At 40.1% G+C, this 20170-nt stretch overlaps 1 protein-coding gene across 1 annotated transcript; it reads left to right on the forward strand.

The window, feature by feature from the left end:
* Window positions 1-8245: 8245 nt before the first annotated feature.
* Eqtn (equatorin) lies at window positions 8246-19570 on the forward strand. The gene is made up of 8 exons (XM_005074343.2): window positions 8246-8401; window positions 8619-8810; window positions 9903-9989; window positions 11606-11692; window positions 12269-12313; window positions 13395-13454; window positions 17558-17711; window positions 18978-19570. Exons 1-8 carry the CDS (start codon window positions 8326-8328, stop codon window positions 19426-19428), a joined length of 1152 nt encoding a protein of 383 aa, XP_005074400.1. The 5' UTR covers window positions 8246-8325; the 3' UTR covers window positions 19429-19570.
* Window positions 19571-20170: the final 600 nt, after the last annotated feature.

Consider the following 20170-nt stretch of genomic DNA (forward strand, 5'->3'; position numbering starts at 1 on the left):
ATGGATATCTTATTTCATTTTTATTTTAAATACTGAATTGGAAAGGCACCAAGGAAAAGAAAAAAGGTAGCTTCCAGAGTAAATCCCAACAACTTTGCAACAGAGAAACACCTGAAGTCCACCAGAAGGGCCACCTACTCATGGTGACCAGAGGGGCCTTTGCCAGCACCCTAGGAGAAAGCTCTGGCCTGTTCTAAGACAAGGCTTCTTTATGACATATGTGGTCTCTGTGACATTTGAATTGATTGAAAGGCAAAACGTTGGGTCAGGGAATGAATGGTAGAGAAAGAAAAAGAAGAGAGCATAAGTGAAAGAATGGAGAGAGAGAGAGAGAGAGAGAGAGAGAGAGAGAGAGAGAGAGATAAGGGGAGAGGAGAAAGAGAATTGTAGGGAACCTAGAAAGGGCGGGGTGGGGGGATGGAGAGGGAGGGTGCAGATGGATGTAATGGTACAGCAGCAAGAACGGTTGTGTTACTGTCTCACTGCGAAGAGGGTTTCTGTAACAGAAGTTATCGTAGGTTTAATGGGAAGCCGAGTACGTGAGGATATTATTATCACAGTTTACCTGGACATTGAAGCACTAGTGTAGAAGCAAACCAAAGCACACTGATGTCCCAGGATCAGTATGTGCATGTTTTTACTGGCACATCAGAACACATGGATGCCTGTGAACTCCTATCCATGTGGGAGTATTAGTACAGTAGTATACCTAGAAATACAAATACAGGTTGCATATGGTTCTAATATTAAAGGAATGATCACACACGTTCTTGTAAAGCAGTACATAGATGCACCATCACAGAGACACATAAGAATACAGCAGTGCTCACCAGTGTACAAGATAAACACTGGTAGACATACTACCAGGAACACACAAGGATATGCATTGCCATCTCTGCACGTGAGTTTGCAGGTAGAGCAGTGCACACTCATAGAATATATGTGGAGCCTGCACCATGGCATCTTCGCAATAACTGATGTCCTGCTACCGCAGCATAAAGTGCTGTGCCTTTACCGTGAAGCAGACAGATGTACCGGTGCAGCTCTGCACATGCCTGGCATGGAATCACAGTGCACACATCTAGGGATGGATTGGCAAAGCGTGATGGGAGAAGCACAGAGTGTAAATGAAGCAGCAAAAACGGCTGTGCTGCTGAGGCAATGCACAGAAATGCGCTGTAGCTGCCGTGACCATAGGCTTACTGGTCAGCAGCACACATGGACAGCTTATTACAGCAGCACACCTGGACACTGGTGGAATAGCATAGGAGTAGAGCAATGCTCACAGCTGCCCTAGTATCAGTGTGTCCTTGTATTTACCAGACCAGAACACACGGAGGTCCCTGAGTAGCGGTCCACGCATGTGTAATAGTATAGCAGCACACATGGGAATACCAGTAAAGGTGTGTACATGGATTCATTGCTACAGGAATGATCACACATTCTTGAAAAGAAGCACACATGGGTGTCAGAATACACACAGGTGAATATAATACTACAGCAGGGTTCGTGGATTAATGAATCGGTACTCAGGGAAGTACTAGGCAGGAGCACACAGGAACATATTAACATATCACTGGCATGAATGTACTAGTAGAGTAGCACACACACACACACACACACACACACACACACACATCTAATACTAAAGCACCGCACAATGGAGTCTTTGCCCAAATTGATATACTTCTGCTGCAATGTAAACTGATGTGCATGTACCACAAAGATGGATGTACTTGTAAGGCCCAGAACATGCCTTAACTAGGACAACAGCACATCTGTTTCAGGATTAGAGCACGGACTATACCAGAATGGACACAGTGGAAATGGAAGTAATGATACAGCAAAATGGTTACAGCACTAATGCACCACACACAGATCTGTTGCAACAAACACTGACCATAGACTTACAAGAAGGCAGTGCACATGATAATATTGTAGAGGTTCACATGAATATTGAAGTACAAGAGCAGAAAAGCAGTTTACATGGATGGCCATCAGTGTGTCCGTGTATTTACTAGCACATCAGAACGCAATAACCTACTTGTTCCTGTGAGTACTGATGCAGTATGTCAATAAATCTTGTTGTAGTACTATGTTCATGTACATTTCCGTTACACTGCATTGGTGTGCAGCCGTACTAAGTCATCTGTGTATTGCGTTTGAGTTTACAAGAAAAAGCATTGTTGATTTTTGTACTATTTCAGTCCATGTGTGTTGCTTTACATGTATTTCTATGTGTGCGGCTATACTGGTAGACAAGAGCGCACAAGGACATCCTCACATGCCAACCGCATGCTAGTAGATCACTGCACACTTATCCAATACCAATGCACTACATAATGGCATCTTTCCAAATGCTGACGTACAATGACTTTAGCTGTATACTGATGTGTTTTTACAACGAAGCAGTTGAGTATACTTGCAGAGCTCAGAACGTGCCTGAACAGTCGCACACACATCTTTAGGAATAGAGAAACTCATGGGGATGGTCAAGCACATAGCACAATGAAGGTACAGCAACAAGAGTGGTTGTACACAAATGTGTCACTCACAGAGTACTATGAGAGAAAGCATACAAACGTAAGAGCACAGACATTCATGGCTGTAGACCATCACGACTCATGGGAACACCAGACAGGAGCACACAAGGATATCCTAGTATATCACGTCACTCTCATGTTCTAATTGAGTGCCGTGTGTGGGTCTATGACAAAAGCACATCAGGATGGAATCTCTGCAAAATTCCTATGTACAAAATTCCTTACTACATGTGCACTAGTAACGGAGTAGATGGATGTACTTGTACAGGTCTGAACATTCGTGTGACACTGCAGCAGAGCTCTTACTCCTCTAATTGTAGTGGATTCTGTACCCATGCAGGATTCTGTACCCAGATTCTGTGCTCCCAGTTTAGAATGCTGGAAGTGCCTCTCTCCCTGCCTTCTAGATCTCTCCCTTCTCTGCTCTACCTTCTTGCTCTCTTTCATTCTCTCCATTCTCTCCATCCTTACCTTTATTGCCCATTTCTTTCCTTCATCTCCCTCACTTCTTTTCATCATCTCTCTCATAACTCTATCCTCTCCCTCTTTCTCTCCTCCCCTCATCTGTCTCTATCTCCCTGGTGTCTGTCTTCTCTCCTCTGTCTCGCCACCCTTTCTATGCTCCTCCAACAATCTCCCTCACTTCTCCTTAGTCTCTCCTCTCTTTTTCCTCTCTCACTCCCCTCCGTCTTGTCTCTCACTCCCCTTTCTCTTCTTAATTCATGTCTTCTATCTTCACTTCCTCTCACCCTCTCTCCTATCCTTCTCTCCCTGTCTCCTCTCCCTCATTTTCTCTCTCATTTGTCTCTCTCCCCTTCTCTTTCCCCTTCCCTCCATCTTATGTCTCTGTCCCTCACTCCCACATCACTCTCTCCTCTCTCACCATCCCCTCTGTGTTCTCTCTCCTCTATGATTTTCCTCACTCTCCTGTTCTCCCTCTCCTCTCTTCCTTCTGTCTTTCTTTCTCATTATTGCTGCTGTACAATAACCTCTATTTGCACCATGTACTTGTGTATCCCAGTAAACTGCACTATTCAAAAAAATGTGACCTGCTGTTCTACTTAAGGTATTTGTACATCTATACAGGTGCATCTTTCTGCTATGTTGTTAATGATGGAGAGAGAGAGACACACAGAGAGAGAGAGAAGCAATACAGATGAAAGAGAGAGAAGAGATAACAATGTAACAGGGAGAGGGGAAACAAGAGGGGGAGACATAGGAGAGAGGAGGAGAGAGTGGAGAAAGAGGATAGAGACAGTAAAGAAAGGAGAGGAGACAGAAACAGGGCAGGGAAAGTGAGATATAAGTGTGAGGACTGAAACAGAAAGGAGAGAGAAGGGAAAGAGAGAAGGGGTGAGGGTAAGGGTAGAGAAAGATAACAGAGAACACAGTAGGAGGTGAAAGAGGAGTGTGAGGCAGGAGAATGGAGTAGAGGGAAGGAGGAGAACATGGGGGATTGAAGGAAGAGAGAGGCAAGAGTATATGTGAGAGATAGGGGAAGGAGAAGAGAGCACAGAGAGGGCAGAAAGTGAGAGAGTGAGGAGAAAGGGGAGACATAGGAGAGAGCAAGAGTTGGAGAGGAAGGAGGATGTAGGGGAAGGAGATGTGAGATAAAGGTGAGAAAGTGATGGCAGGATGGAAGGGGGAGGGGGAGAAGGGGGGAGAGATGCGTAAGAGAGGAGAGATGATAGAGAGGGGAGAAAAAGACAGGCGAGAGGTGGAGGAGAGAGGAAAGTTGGAGAAGAGAGACGAGGAGAGGTAGGACATAGAGAAAGGGGAGAGTGACATGTAAGAAAGAGTGAAGAAAGTGGGGGTAAGAGAAGGGGTGGGGTAAGGGTAGAGAGAGAAGAATGAGATTGGAGAGAGAGGAATAAGAACAAAAGAAGAGAGAGAAAGGAAAAATGGGAGAGAGGATTGGCAAAAGAGAGAGAGGGAAGAGAAGAGAGAGATGACAGAGTGCAGAGGGAGAAGGGAAAGACAGGTAAGAGGGGAAGAGAGAAGACAGAGCAGGAGAATGAGGAGGAAAAGACAAGAGGGAGAAAAGGGAGAAGGGAGAGAGAGTGAGGAGATAGAGGGGAGAGAAACAAGTGAGAAAGAAGGAAAGTGAGAGAAGAGAGGGCGGGAAAGGAAGACAGAAGAAAGATCATAGGTGGAGAGGAGAGATAGAGGTGGAAGGACACAGGAAAGAGAACAGAGAGGGGAGAGGAGAGACAGTGGAGAGAGAAGACAGGAACAGAGAGAACGAGAGATTGAGGAGTGAGTGGAATGTAGGAGATGGAAGAGAGAAAGGACCTGCACAGTGTTTCTGAAGATGATATCCAAGACTCTCTTCTGGCTGCCTCCACAACATGTGCACACACAAGTTTCTAAAAACCCACTGGAAAGTCAACCTGACGTAGCTAAGATTTTCATCGCTATTCTTGCCGAGCGTTCTTAGTCAACATGGTAGTCCACATGCAAATGCTCTTATCGAACTAGTTCCTTGTAAGAAAAAAAGCTGGTTAATATTTGAAATGGAAAAATTTTGAAAGGGTTTCTTGCTGGAGTTTGTTTTGAGCCTTTAGACTAACATTGTGGCCATAGCTATCTAAAGGAAGGTGTTACAAGTGTTTTCCAAACTAGTTGACTATGCAAGCTTTCTGTAGGTCATTATCTGTACTGGAGTTTAATATGAAAGACATAGGAAATACAGCCTTCATGGGTCAGTCAGGTCACAAATGCTGATCAGACCCCTTGGTGGTCCCTCATACATCATGTGTGAATGCTGTCTGTGCCACTGGGTGTTCCTTCCCGATGCCAGGTGTGCACACTTTGAACTTATGTCAGTTCATAGATGCTGGTTCTTACCAATTTTCAACTCATTCGATACTCCAGGGTGCTGATTCAGTTTTCTCACAGCCATGAGGCTCTCTGATGCTCAGGTCCCAGCATATAGCACCACAGCACTTGCTCTGGGGTCCCAGAGAGTGTGGGTCAGAGAGTAGCTAGGGTGCCGACTCTACACGCATGTGGAAGCACACGCTTTTGAATCCCAGCACTACTGGAGGCAGGCATGTCTCTGTGAGTTTAGGCCAGCCTGCTCTACATAGCAAGGGCTACATAGTGAGTCCCTTTCTAAAACAAAAAAATGGGGAAGCTAAAATATAAATAAATATGTATATATAGACAGACTTTGCATCATTGCTCCAACCAAGTGCACAAAAAGGAAACTTACAGTACTCCCCCTCCCAACCTGTCCATCACTGCTACTTTTGTCTCCATTCATCCTCTCATTCTGCCCTTTAAAACACTGAAATTGAACTCCACTCAGGAGGGGAGTGGTCTCTAGACTCCACAAATACCTGCACTTTGCTTTTCCCCTTTGTAAAATTTCCTACTTTATGTAGCTGCGGAAACTACAGAGTGTCATAACCTCTACTGATAGCTGTTCTCCATCTCCCCCTGGCTCATTACCCGTGGACTCTTGCAGATCGTGATTCCTCTGTGATATCCATCTTCCATCCCTCTAGTAATCTCAGCTCTAATCACAGTTGTGTTTTGAAATGCTCAGGGTTTGGACTTCAACATACAAATTTGAGGCAGATACAATTCAATCTATAGCATCTAGCAATATACACTAGAAATAGTACTGTTCTAAGACAGGAAATTGGGGCCAGCATTTAAACATCTTAGTGTCATGAAGTCTTATCTATATAACCTTCTGTATTTTCATTCTAGCAACTCAGTTTCCTATGGAAAGTATTTGTCCCATCAGAAAATAAAAAGGGCAGTACTCAGGAGGCAGAGGCAGGTGGACCTCTGTGAGTTTGAGGTCAGCCTTGTCTACATAAGTTCTAGGACAGCCAAGGCTATATAGAGAGACCCTGTTTCAAAGAAAAAGAATGGCTAGCCTTGGAGGACTCGGTGGAGAGAGAGATGATGATGATGATGATGATGATGATGATGATGATGATGATGATGAAACAATAAAGAAAATTCTATTTGTGTCTTCAAAATGCCAAATTGACTTTTGGCATTTAGGGATTCCTGAACTAAATACAATGCCACAGTATTTCATATATCACTTGCTGCCTGACAAGATTTGTGTAGACCTAGGCAAACATGTTTCTCCAGCTCTGCCTCTTCTGTACCACCAGGCATAATATGATTCTATTATGTTCCATATCCCCAGGATGTCTGTTAAATTTCATCATAGGTTAGTTACATTATCCAAAGGTGTTTGATGGCTTGCAGCAACATGAGGCATGTTTGACCCCTGATTCTCTGACTTCCTGTGTTGAACCACGTTAGAAAGGCACAGTTCCTCATGTTCTGGCAACCCCCAACCATAAAATTATTTCATTGCTACTTCATAACTGTAATTTTGCTACTGTTGTGAATTGTAATGTAAATATCTGATATGCAGGATAGCTAATGGGTCATTTGATCCCCAAAGGGGACAGGCCCCACAGGCTGAAAACCACTACACTAGAGGAAAGAAAGCTCTCTAGAGATTTGCCAGCTCAGTCTTTTCCACCTTCAGGTTCTTCCTTGAGATGACGGGACGAGTCCAGTGCTAAATTTGGAGTCATTTCCCTTTGGTTGACTAAGAATTCGGTCAAGAACCTCACTTGCTTTGCTGTCTTTCTTTGGACACATTATCTTTGCTTTTTTTATCCTCGTAAGTCATTATCCTCTGCTGAGTCTGTCCTCCGTGTCACCAGGCACCATTAGTGAAGGTACTTCACTTACGACTTTCCCCTTCACTGAAGACAAACATAAAGTCCGTGGCATTATTCTGTCTTTCCTGGTGCTTACGTTGTAAGTGCAACTCTATCATCTGATGTGGAGGGTTTATCATCAATAATAATTAAAGTTAGTACACTTCAAATTTAGGCGATCCTGTAATAATTTCAATCCATTCTCTGTCTTTATTGCTCATTAATTATTATGTGAGTAATCATGTACAAGGTTATTCATACTGGAGTCACCTTTTTTTTTTTTTTTTTTTTTTTTTTTTGGTTTTTACGAGACAGGGTTTCTCTGTATTGTTTCGGAGGCTATCGGTCTAGCCTGGCCTCGAACTCACAGAGATCCGCCTGCCTCTGCCTCCCGAGTGCTGGGATTAAAGGTGTGCGCCACCACCGCCCGGCCTGGAGTCACCTTTTAACTAGCTAAGTATTATTGGATAATTTTCTCAATTGAAATGTGAAGTAGAAGTTGGACCTCATTGGAAAAAATGTATTAAGCAAAACAAATATGTTATACCTTACAATGAAAATAATTCTTAAAATAAAAAAGATAGTTTGTAACGTATTTCTTGAAGAATTATAGTCAAATAGTTTATGAATGAGAATTTGAAGGGCATTTGGATTTTTTGAGTTTTGCTTTCTCTGACTAGATTTTTATTTTGTTGTATTTTGTTGTTGTTGTTTTGTTTTTAGCAGCTATCCAAAACATATCATTAAAAACAAAACCCCTAAGTTCCAAAAGTTTTTATGTCATTATCAATAAGACTGATTTTTTTAAATAATTCATGGGCCAATAACTAACATTATTTTCTGAAAACACATTTGTTACCTTTCAAATGAAAAATTTTATGTTTAAAAACTAAGACTATTGTTAACACCAAAAATGAAACGGCCATAAGTTGGAATCACAAAGCTCTGGGCATTTCCCTGGCATTCTGTTTCCCAGGAACAGTGATGTCATAATGTCCTACTGAGTCTTGGGGCCTGCTGGGCCACAAGAAGGAAGCCCCGAGGAGACAGTAGATTGCTGGATAAATCACATCAATTTCCCAATGGATTTTATATTGTTTATCTTTTTGTCTGGGATTTTCCTCCCAGACATTAGCAATCTACAGTCGAGTGTGGAACGTAAGTAAACGCTTAAAATTAGTCAATCAGAAGGATGATCCTCAGTCACAGAATCCAGTGTATTTTCTGCAGAATAATTGAACGTTGGAGATGTGATATAATTTAACTTCTAAATCTCAGTTTCTAATTGTGAAAAAAATCTTAACAAGAGAAAGCAGTAGAAAAAAAATGAGCATACTTTGTTCCACGGTGTGTCATGTTTTTTTTTTTTTTCCAGAGGAATCAGATGGGATGTCTTCAGATGAAGAACAGTATTATTCAGATGATGAGAATCAGGCCAATAATGCCCCTCTTCGTGAAGATGAAAAAAATGTGGATGCTAATTCTGTTATACATAAATCAGAAGAAAATGAAGACGGTACTCCTGCTAATGAGAAAACTGGCAATTACTACAAAGACATAAAACAATGTAAGTTTTTAAAGTTAATAACATACATATGATTACACTGGTTTGATTCTCCTTAATCCTGCCTTGTAATCTCTCAGCATTTTATTTCCCAGTTTTGAAATTCTAATTTACTTTATAGACATTTCAGTACATAAAACTAAAGCTTTATTTCTTACAGTATTTTTCATGGGGCAGTATGAAATTCTCCTTAATCCTGCCTTGTAATCTCTCAGCATTCTATTTCCCAGTTTTGAAATTCTAATTTACTTTATAGACATTTCAGTACATAAAACTAAAGCTTTATTTCTTACAGTATTTTTCATGGGGCAGTATGAAATTTTATAAGGCTATCTTTGCTACCATTTCCGTCCACTGTGGTTCATTGTGGCATTATGAAACTTTTGTAAAAACTGATCTAATTTGATGGTACGTTAGCCAAAACTTACTTTGAGGTGTGGATCCATTTATTAAGGCTGCTGAAGGAAAGTATAATGAATTGGGCAGTAAGGACAATAGAAAACGTTTTCTATAGTTCTAGAGGCTGGCTGTCTAAAATCAAAGTAGAACTAGTCAAGTAAGGGCTCCACCCAAGCCCACAGGTTGAGAACCCTTCCTAGCTTCCTATAGCTGCTGACGGTTCAGGTGCGTCTTGGCTTGTGGCAGCTTCACTCTCTTCATGTCATATTCTTCCTGTTTCTGTATGCAGACTCCCTTCTTGTATAATAACATCAGTCAAACCCAATTAGGAGCACACCCTACTCCAATCTGGTTTTGGCTGAATTATACTCTCAGCAACGCCATGAGTAATCCTGTCTCATTTTCTGAGGTACTGGGTTAAGATTTGGTGACTTTTTTGCCTACAAATTGATTTCCTCAGTATGTGTTTCTCAAAATTATTTATCATAAAATAATTGATTTCTTTTTACTTATGAGTTTTCAGCTTGTCCTTTGTTCCGTCCACTTCCTTTGAAAAAGAAAAGGTCATATTTTTTGTTTATAATTATGTTATTCAGGGGATACTTTTTAAAGTTAAAAAAGTGTCATGAAGTAAAGAATATAATAGACAAGCAGTGATTTACTGGTTGCTACAGACTTGTGATTTTATGTTTGTAGATGTGTTTACCACACAAAATACAAATGGCAGCGACTCTGAAATATCTGTGAGAGCCACAACTGACCTGAAGTTTGCTCTGAAGAACTGTAAGTACTGAATGCACATTCATGCAACACATGCACAGCCCTAGGGAAAGATTCCAGAACAGCACCAGGAAGGGGTGAGGGTTCCCCTCCAGATCCCATCTTGTGCTTCTGGAAGCCAGCAGAATTATGTCATCTCCTGTTTTTGTTTTTCCTAAATTTCCTTCCACAACATTTTTTTGTGAAGCTCCATGACCGTTACAGTGACTGTTATGGAAGAAGTAGATGGATTCTTTCACTGCTAAAGCTTATGTTTTCCAGTTTCCATAGAAAGAAACATTAAATTTAGGACTCTAGGCTTTACTTATCTTCATCTCAAACCCATATTTGTAGGATTTCTTTTCCTTTTTTATACTTTGAATGGTGTGAAATAGCAAAAAGTGGTTCTTTCTGGCTATGGTAATTTCAATCCTGGGACAGACTCATTAATGTCTAATTCTTAATAAATTTACTTGACAATAATGGGGCATTTGAGCAATTCTAAGCCTTGTGGCAGTCACACTTTCAGGATGAACTTAGTTCAACTACCAGAGGCATCTTGCTTGTATAGAGCAAACGTCTTGAGTTGTGTGAGGTAAGTTAGCTGACTCTTCAGCATCCCAGACACCTCAGACTTCCTATAATATGAGTTACAGAAAACCATAGAACCTAAGGAGGAGATCCCAAGCCCTAGATTCCAACCCCACAACTGGGCCTTGTAAGAACATTCCAGAAGAGCTAGCCTGTCAAACAGTGAGCTCTAGGATAGCTTTCACTAATGTTAAATTGCTTGAACCTAATCTCCAATGCTCCTTGGAGAGTGGGGTAAACTGAAGCACTTGGATGTTCTTCTCCTTTGTAGCTTGGATTATTCAACTGTTTTGAGTCCTGTCTGAATGTTTATTTCAGTAATAGGTTCCCTTTCCTACCTTTTCTCATTAACAGGATACCTGTGATAGATTTGTAGGCTCTGTGGATTCATTTGGTGCCTCCATAGAAATCTCTCTTTAGTGTGATGGTATCCCATATGGACCTTAGTTTGCTCAGTTAATTAATATAGCCCAATCCAGGCGTTGGTGGTGCACACATTTAATCCCAGCACTGGGGAGGCAGAGGCAGGTGGATCTCTGTGAGTTCGAGGCCAGCATGGTCTACAGAGCAAGTTCCAGGACAGCCTCCAAAGCCACAGAGAATTCCTGTCTTGAAAAACAAAACAAACAAACAAAAACCCCAAAACAACAACAACAAAAATGAATACTGTCCAAACAGTCAGTGATGTGACCACATGGACACATCCTAGGCTGAGATTTATGCTAAGATTTATGCTAAGTACTTTGTAGGGAGCCTGCCAAAGCTCCCTACAACTATCTTTGCCAATAGTTCATCATTACCTCTAAAGGCCTGAGTTCTGTGCTTTTCCTTTCTTTTGTGGAGCACAGACATATTAGTCCCTTTTTGGGCATCCCATAAACACTATTCTCCATTGTCTTCCTTCTCACTCTTCATTTATGATAAAAAACACTATTCCTTTTCCTTTGTTCTCTCCTTGCCTTGTTCCATTTTGTAGTCTTAAAATATGGAAACTCCAGATGTTTGGCCAATGTTTTAGTATGCTGAAAATGCTTTATCTCTTTTCCTAGATAAACTCCTCAATACAACTACAACTGAAAAATCTGCCGATGAAGATGAAGACAAATCTAATGAACCCTCTCGTAAAAATATGCAAAGTATTAAAACTACTACACTGTATTGATATCTGGAGCATATTATTACATGACTTATGCTATTAGCTTTCGCTGCTCTGAACATGACATAAATGAATAGCATGCCTAAAGAATCTATACTGCTATCATGTAGAGTCACCCTGGAGTCTTTTAAGTGGCAAATATGTAACAGTCCATTTTCAGAGGAACTGGAGCAGCCATAGGAACTGAATTTTCAAATATTTAAATAGACATATAAGTATATATAATATATTCATTAAATATTAGATCTAGCTATGATAAGAATATTGGGTATATTTTAATATTTTATGGCAATGTAAAGTTTTTCTATTTGATTAAGGAATAAATGTATCTCTGGTCAAAATGATTAATGTTTCCTAAGATTATTTGAGGGAGGGTCTTGGGAATGGGAGGTTACAAACTCAAAATCACCATTCTATTTTCTTGCCAAGATCATTGTTCCATATAAAGTATTTGTGAAGCCATAACAATCCAGGATAACTCTCCTAAGGATTTTGAGTGAGTGTGTAATTGCAGACAATAGATTCTCACCTGTTACCTATTATCTCCTTTGAACAGCATCAACCCCCAATGTGCCTGCATTCTGGACAATGTTAGCTAAAGGTAAATTCATTCAGTTGGGTAACTGGGGAAATATTTCTAACATTTACATTTATATTAATTTTCTGACATTTTAGATAAGAAAGACAAGACTGGTCCAAATATTTCTGACGATAATAATAAGTTCATGTTTACTGCCCCTTGTAATAGCAAATGTAATATGCAGGAAAATGAAGCTTCAGTTTCTGCTTCTTCTGCACCCAAAAGTACACCTTCCTGCAAATATTATAGTCTAGAGTGTATCTTAAAATCAAAGAGGATACTCGCTGGTATAGGGGAGTTGGTTTTCTTTCCCTTGTGTTGTAAGTAACTATGATAATCTTCCTGTTTTGTAACCTTGACTCCAGAAACAGATGATCCCAGATCAAAAACCACTCAACTAAGTGCATGATTCATCATTTTAAGCAAGGGTTTTGCTCAGTGTGGTCCCTACATGTTTGGGGCAGCATGTGCATAAGCACACAAAGATGCACATATAAGTTTAAAGCATCAGTGTTTGTTTGTGCATGAAAGTAATGTATATAGCATGAATCCACAAATACACACACAGAGTACAATGCACAGATCAATCTATGCATGCATATATCCTGTGCAGATACAGAAGTACACATTAACATATGTAATGTATGTGTCATATACGTGTATTATAAAAAATAAAATATACATATTCACTCGACCATTATTATTTGTATATTGTTTATTTACATTCAGTATTACCTACTTGAGACTAAGATCTCTGTTAACATAAAAATATTTGTAGAACCTTCAAGATCATTTGTTGATATTGACACAGTTTCAAATGTTTTTAGTTGCCTGACTGGAGCCTGACAGTCATACCTTGAACTGGCTCCTAAGCATAGTATTAAATGATTTGTTAATATCCCTAAATACTATAATGGACCTTATAGAAAATACACATGTATTAGATAAGCTCTTTCGAACATAAGTTAAAGAGATGTTCCCTTTATAAAACAAGACTACAATGAATAATGACAGACTCACATACTATATACATACCTTTACACACATGCAAAAATTTTAGTAAGTGAATATTACTTACAACATCAACATATTGTTTTAACAGCTATAAATGGAACATCAGTGACCTTGAATGGTAAAGATCAATTCTTTCAAGCAATTCCAGGTAAGGTCAAAGTACTTCAATTAACAGATACATGAATATCACTTGAATTTTAGTGGCTTCATTGTGAAACAATGTCTCAAAGCAAAGGGTAGTGAGTGAATGTGGGAGAGTGCAGGTGGTTAATGTCACATCAAGGAGGACATTGACTACATTAGACAAATTATACTTACCAAGTATTCTTGTTGCCCTTTTACAAATAACTGTTTTCCCCTCCTTGTCTTCTGACTTACAATGTTGAAACAGATTAAGATATGTACATCTCTCTCTCTCTCTCTCTCTCTCTCTCTCTCTCTCTCTCTCTCCCTCACTCTCTCTCTCTCTCTCTCTCTCTCTCACACACACACACACATGCACACATTGTAATATATACATATATATATTCTTTTAAAAATAGGCTTTACTTGAAGTTTTAAATTTAAAGAAAACAATATCAAAAAGTACAGAATTCCCTTATCCCACCCTTCTTTGGTTTCTACTTTTTGTGATGTTAAGATTATGTGTGTGTGTGTGTGTGTGTGTGTGTGTGTGTGTGTGTGTGTGTGCAGGTGCTTGTGGAGGCCAGAAGAGGGTGTCAGATCCCCTGGAACTGGAGCTGGAGCCTCCTGACTTGGGTACCAGGAACCAAACTCCTAATTGAAAGGCAATGTTTTAATTTTTCTCAAACCATTTATCCTACAAGTAAATAATTGGGAAATAGATCATTTTGGTGGCTTATCTGCTTAGTTCTATAGAGAATTATTTGACAAACATAGCCCTTGCCTTGGAGTTGCTTTAAGAAAATGGAATGAGTCTTTTTTTTTTCTTTATGTACAGGGATGATAAATGGTGAGTCACCTTAGAAATATGTTATCATCTCTCTATTTAGCATTTAAGCAACTGAACTTGGAGTTGACTAGTTTTCTACCATTTATTGAAGACACATTATATATCTCGTATTCTGGTGTTTAGCCGCATTATATCATTTCTTCCACCAAGTCAGTTTTATGAAGAAATTGAGGCATAAAGCAAAAGGCAGCCCAACCCTGCAGTTAACTTTTTATAACTCCCAGTGGTTAGACATTGTAAACCCTCCTCTAGTTCTGACCTTGACTTTGGTAAATGCGCTATGTTAGGAAGAGTGAGGGCTCTGTAGGAAAGGGAGTCTATGGCAAACTATCTTTTAGATGTCCTTTGTTAGGAGAGTCCTAGGCAGTCATGAGGAGGCCCTGAAGTGAAAAGCAATTTTAGGAGAGATATCATCTTGGCCCATAGTCAGGTAGTCATGATAAGACCTTGAAAGGACATAGACCCTTCATTTTCTGGAATATCAAGAGAGATACAGTACCCTGACCATAGGCAGCTATAAGGAGCTTTAAAGGACAAGACCCTTCAGTTTTATCAGCTTCCTTTAGATCCGGAGTATCTTGGGTGATATATTATTTACGATTTATTAAAGCTTGCCTGAGGATTCATAAAGCAAAAGTCAGCCACAAGCCATAGAGGTCAGACAATGGTGATATACACCTTTAACCCCAGCAGCTATACTAGCATTCCAGGCAGAGGTGGCACACATCATTACTTCCAGGACTCAGGAGATAGAGGTAGATGGATCTCTGTTAATTCAAGGCCACACTGAGCTACACGAAACCGATCCAGTTGTAAAGAGAAACAGCTCACACAAAAGTGATCTCAGCACTTGGGATCTCATGCCTTTAATCCTAGTTCTCAAGAGGTACAAAACGGTAGATGCATTCAGCCTCAGGATTAGCCCCTTTGAGGAGAGCACAGCAGTGTGAGTGAATCTGAGGAGCAATCTGAGGATCTCCCCTTTGGTCTGAGCTGAGGTAGACATAAGAGCTATTGGCTTGGCTGCTTTGCTTCCCTGATCTTCAGCTTGAAACTTGAACCCCAATATCAGTCTCTGGGTCTTTTTACATTTTGTGCTACAGTATCTGACTTTACAGCTTTAGGGCTGGGTAGAGGATAAATTTCCATTCCATCAGCCTATGCAGCCCCTGTCAGAGGGAAAGGCTCTAGTCAAGAGAGAAGAATTATGGTTCAAGTTTGTCTTGTGAGGAGACAGTGCTTGCTTACATGCAAGAGAGAATGGTCAGCAAAGAACTCAGTGAGAGCTACAAGGTCACAACAGTTCTCTGTAATTATCTCTCTCTGTGTCTGTCTCTCTCTCTCTCTCTCTGTCTCTTGCTGTCTCTGTCTCGCAGACAGGGATTGTAGCTTGATTTCTGCAAGACAGAACAGCAGATAGAGGATCTCTGAGTTAACTCCAAGAATTACCTAGTTATAAAGACTCTTGGGAGCTGGGTTTTAGGGTGACCAGAGCTATATAATGAGATCCTGTCTCAAAAAAAAAAAGGCTTTAAGAACTAGATGTGCATTTAAGAGGAGTAGTTCATTTTAATATAATCTACTTGTTTTGTGCCCAAGTTGCAAAGTCCCCAGAGACCAACAGGAAGACAGATCCACTAAACTGCAAAAGCAAGGTTTGATGATTGTTCATCTGCCCATGACAGGGACCCCATCTAGCAAACTGACGCAGCAGCCCCCAGAGGGAGTGAAGTTCCCTGTCTACTGCTAAATTTTATAGACAAAAGTTACAGGATTACACCAGTAGGTACAGGTTGTTTCTGATTGGCTGACATTTGGGAACAATCAGGAAAATTTCTCAAAGTCATATTTTGGCATGAAATACCTGTGCCAGTGCTGAGAGGGAACATTCTGTGGTTTCTATAGCATTGTCTTGTTACTTGTAGGTGGCCTGTTGTACACAGATACCCATAGTTTCCAGAAATATATCTTGGAGACTATAGGGGAGGTTTTGGTCTCCCTTGGAGTTTCTTTTGTGGCCAAACAGTTCCCAGGAACCAAGCATCTAGGAGGCTGAGGGGTGGGTGTCTGGAGTTTCTTTGTTTTCAGTTTTGACCCTAGACTCCGAGAGGCCAGAGGATCTGGAGTTTCCTTGTGTCAGAGGCCTATGTGTCTTTTCTGTAGCCTGCCATGGCTGCTAAAGCAGGGGGCTGAGTGAGGGTCTGCTCTCTTTATTTCTAAATTATTAGAAGTGAAGCCCTTGAGTTTAGTTTACCCCTCTCACTTGATTATTCCCAAATTGGTCTCAAAGTCCAATAATAGTCATTGACTACTGTACACAGTTTAATCCACTTGGTTTAAGACCACACTGAGATAATACATTTTTTCTCTTTGTTGGTATTAGGGACTGAACCTTGACCTTTCAACATGCTAGCAAGAGCTCTACTTGACTATATCCCAGGCACAATAATTAACATGATTAAAAGTCAGAGAAGATTGACATGGGAATCTCTATCTGTCATTGATTATTACCTAAGTATTACCTACAAAGTAATGAAAGCCCTGGGAACACTGTGAATGGGCATGGGAGATCTGTAAGAAGGGAGCTGTCAGCATTAAATGTATTTTAAGTCAGATGTGTCCTCATGAACATCCAAAATCTGACAGTAAGAAAACATTTTCATCGGATTTTATTAGATTCTTAATGTTTTAGAGCCAGACATGATTTTGTGATTTAACTCATTTCAGGAATCTAAAAAAAATCGTTTCTATTTCCTCTTGTAACATCAAACACACTGTTTAATTGTCCTGGTAACAAAATGGCAAACTTATCTCCTAAGCCTTATAGGCCTTATATAGAGGAAACTATCAATATTACACACTTCTAGTTCAAAAGAATAACCAGTGTGTGCTCAACAGCAGGGCAAACACCTTTCCTTTCTGTAGAACTCTAGTACCTTGTAAATTGTGCTAATAACCTCTTCAGAGATGATAAGTTGCTTGAAGTGGTTTCTTGTAAAGTGAATAAGAAAGGCTGCTACACAAAAATTTTGTCATGGGTAGCTTGGGCTTAAAACCACATTTTGACTAGCAGAAGATTTGCAAGTTTCTGTGAGTATATAAAATTTCGTTAAGCACATCTCCTCCAAGATTGTTGTGAGGACTGAGAGAAAAGCTGTGTATATGAATGAAAAAAAAGTGAACTCTGAATACTTCAGATATATTCTGTTATTCTTAGTCCTCAAGAAAAACATGTACAACACTCAATTTTCTGTTGCATTTTCTTTCTTTAATCCCAGGCTCTGATTTGAACACTACCAACGAAGACAAACTATCAGAGCTAGAGGGAATCAAGCTCAAATTAATGCTGGGAATCTCACTGATGACCCTAATCCTCTTAATTCCCCTCTTGATATTTTGCTTTGCCACACTGTACAAACTGAGATACCTAAGGTAAGCCTCCTGGCCTCCGAAGTCTTCAGTACTAGTCCGCAAGGTCATGTTCCTGCCCTCCTATTTTTAGTGGATTGATAGGAATGTGTACCCTCCTCAATAATATATATAAGATATGCAGCTCAAATCCACTCCCTTTATGCAATAGAAACACGGGCCCTGTTTCAGGGACTGTCTTACTGTATTTGCCCCCAGTATTTTAAATAGCCATAAACTCACAGTTCATTAGGAAGGATATAGAGATAATGCTTCATCCCTCTGCATTTCTGAAAAACAGCCCTGGAGCACAAAGGCCATTTATTCTCTTCTAATTTGCTCGTTTTCTTGGGGTTTAATGTTTTAAATTTTGGGGAACTTTGCTTAAGACCTTGAAAGAAACAGAAAATCTGTCACTTTTATGCCCTGAGGCCTAGAAATTTGTCTAAAAGAATCTTTATCTTTTCTTGTAAAAATATGACTCCTAGGCTGGGCAGTGGACACACCTTTAATCCTAGCACTCAGGAGGTAGAGGCAGGCAAATCTCTGTTTGAGGCCACCCTGCTCAACAAAACTACACTGAGAAACCCTGTCTGGAAAAATTAAAAAAAAATGACTCCTAACAGGTTGAATTGGGTATCCCTGGCTCTTGTGCTACTCTTGGGACCCTCTTCCTCCTACTGGATTGCCTCATCCGTCTTGATATGAGGGTTTATACCTAGATTCATTGTAACTTGTGCCATGTTCTGTTGCTATCCCTGTGAGGCCTGCTCTTTTCTGAAGGGAAATTGAGGAGCAGTGGATCTGAGGGAAAGGGGGAGGTGGGGGAGTACTGGGAGGGGTGGAGTGAGGGAAGGCTGTGGTTGGGATGTATTTTATGAAAAAAGAATAAATAAAAAGAAATATATTATGTTAACTTTTATATTTATTCTTTGACTGTGGTGCTTTGATGAGGTAACTTCTCCGACCCATTAAACTTGCAATGTTAAATGCTTATTTGCCCTAACTCAGCTTCATTTTATGTTTCTTGTAAGCATTTATGGATTCAGGCAACCTTTATTGTTGGCTTTTAAATTTTAATATTGAGATTTGAGACAGGCTGTATACACCAGGCATTTGTGGTTCATTTACACAAGGATTAAATACAACTACAATGAAAGAAAACCTTTCCCTTTTTCATTAATTATCTAATACATTGGACAGGATCCACTTCTATTTTAACTGTTTTGATTTGAGTTACAAGTATATACAACTAGAGGTAACCTCCGGTGTGTATTCTCTTCTTTCTAGTAACAAACATTATGAAAGTCAATACTCTGTCAACCCAGAGCTGGCAACTCTGTCTTATTTCCACCCGTCAGAAGGTGTATCTGATACATCTTTTTCGAAAAGTGCAGAGAGCAGCTCTTATTGGGGCAATGCTTCTTCAGAAGTGAGACGATCCGGCTCAAAAAAGTCAAAATCTAAATCTATGGATTTTTCTGCAAGCTCTGATCAAACAGTCTTAACAGAGGAGCCAGAAACAACTTTCTTTACTGCCGAGCAGCCATCTTTCCTTCCTCCCATGGAGGAGACAGACTTCCTTCCTCCAGAGGAGACAGAAACTTTCCTCCCTCCTGAGCAGTTGGATGAGCAACTCGTCAGTGAGAATGCGCCCATTGTGGAAATGAGTGAGGAGCCCATGGTTGACGTAGAACTTGGTGAGGAACCTATTGTTGAGGAACAAGCAATCTCTGAGTAAATAACTTTAATTCTTTGGTTATATATTTAAAAAAGATCTTTGTGTCTCATATAAACATTCTAATTTTGGAACTGCAAATTTCAGAGACATTTGAGTTTTCTGATGTCCTTAAGGGCATACTCAATAAAAAATATCACAGTTATTATTTGTTATAAGAATTATTTAAAAGAAATGTACAGGGAAATAATTTAAGGGAAACTCATCAAATAAAAATGATGCTGGAGACTAGGTTACAATATTCATGACTCTAAGTAGCTCAGTGATAGAGCACTTGACTAGCTTGATCCACCCATCCACTGATCAATAAAAATCCATACTGAGGTGGTTCATCTTTAAATGAGGGCATTTACATCTTTACCTTGACCTGTGCCTGGTACTGCTATCTACATCAAGGCAAAACCATCTGACTTGTTTCATCAGATAAAAAGTGGTACCAACAATAGATAAAACTAAGTTAGTGGTAGAAACTGCTAGCATTCTTGAGTTGTTTTGAAGTTATGCAGTTACTCTCATCAGTAAGAAAAACATTGCCAACAAGATAGCTCAGCTGCCATACACAAGCCTGACAAGCTGAGTTGGATCCCTGGAACGCACAGCAGAAGGAGTGAACCATTACTCAACTCCTGCTTGTCCTCTGACCTCTCCAGGTACACTGTGGTAGGGGGTGCATGTGCATGCCCAAATGCAATGATGATAATAAAAAAAAATTTCCTCCATTTCTGAAGTACTTGTAATCTTTTGG

This window comes from Mesocricetus auratus, unplaced genomic scaffold, assembly GCF_017639785.1.
Source record: "Mesocricetus auratus isolate SY011 unplaced genomic scaffold, BCM_Maur_2.0 Super-Scaffold_100014, whole genome shotgun sequence".
NCBI lineage: Eukaryota > Metazoa > Chordata > Mammalia > Rodentia > Cricetidae > Mesocricetus > Mesocricetus auratus.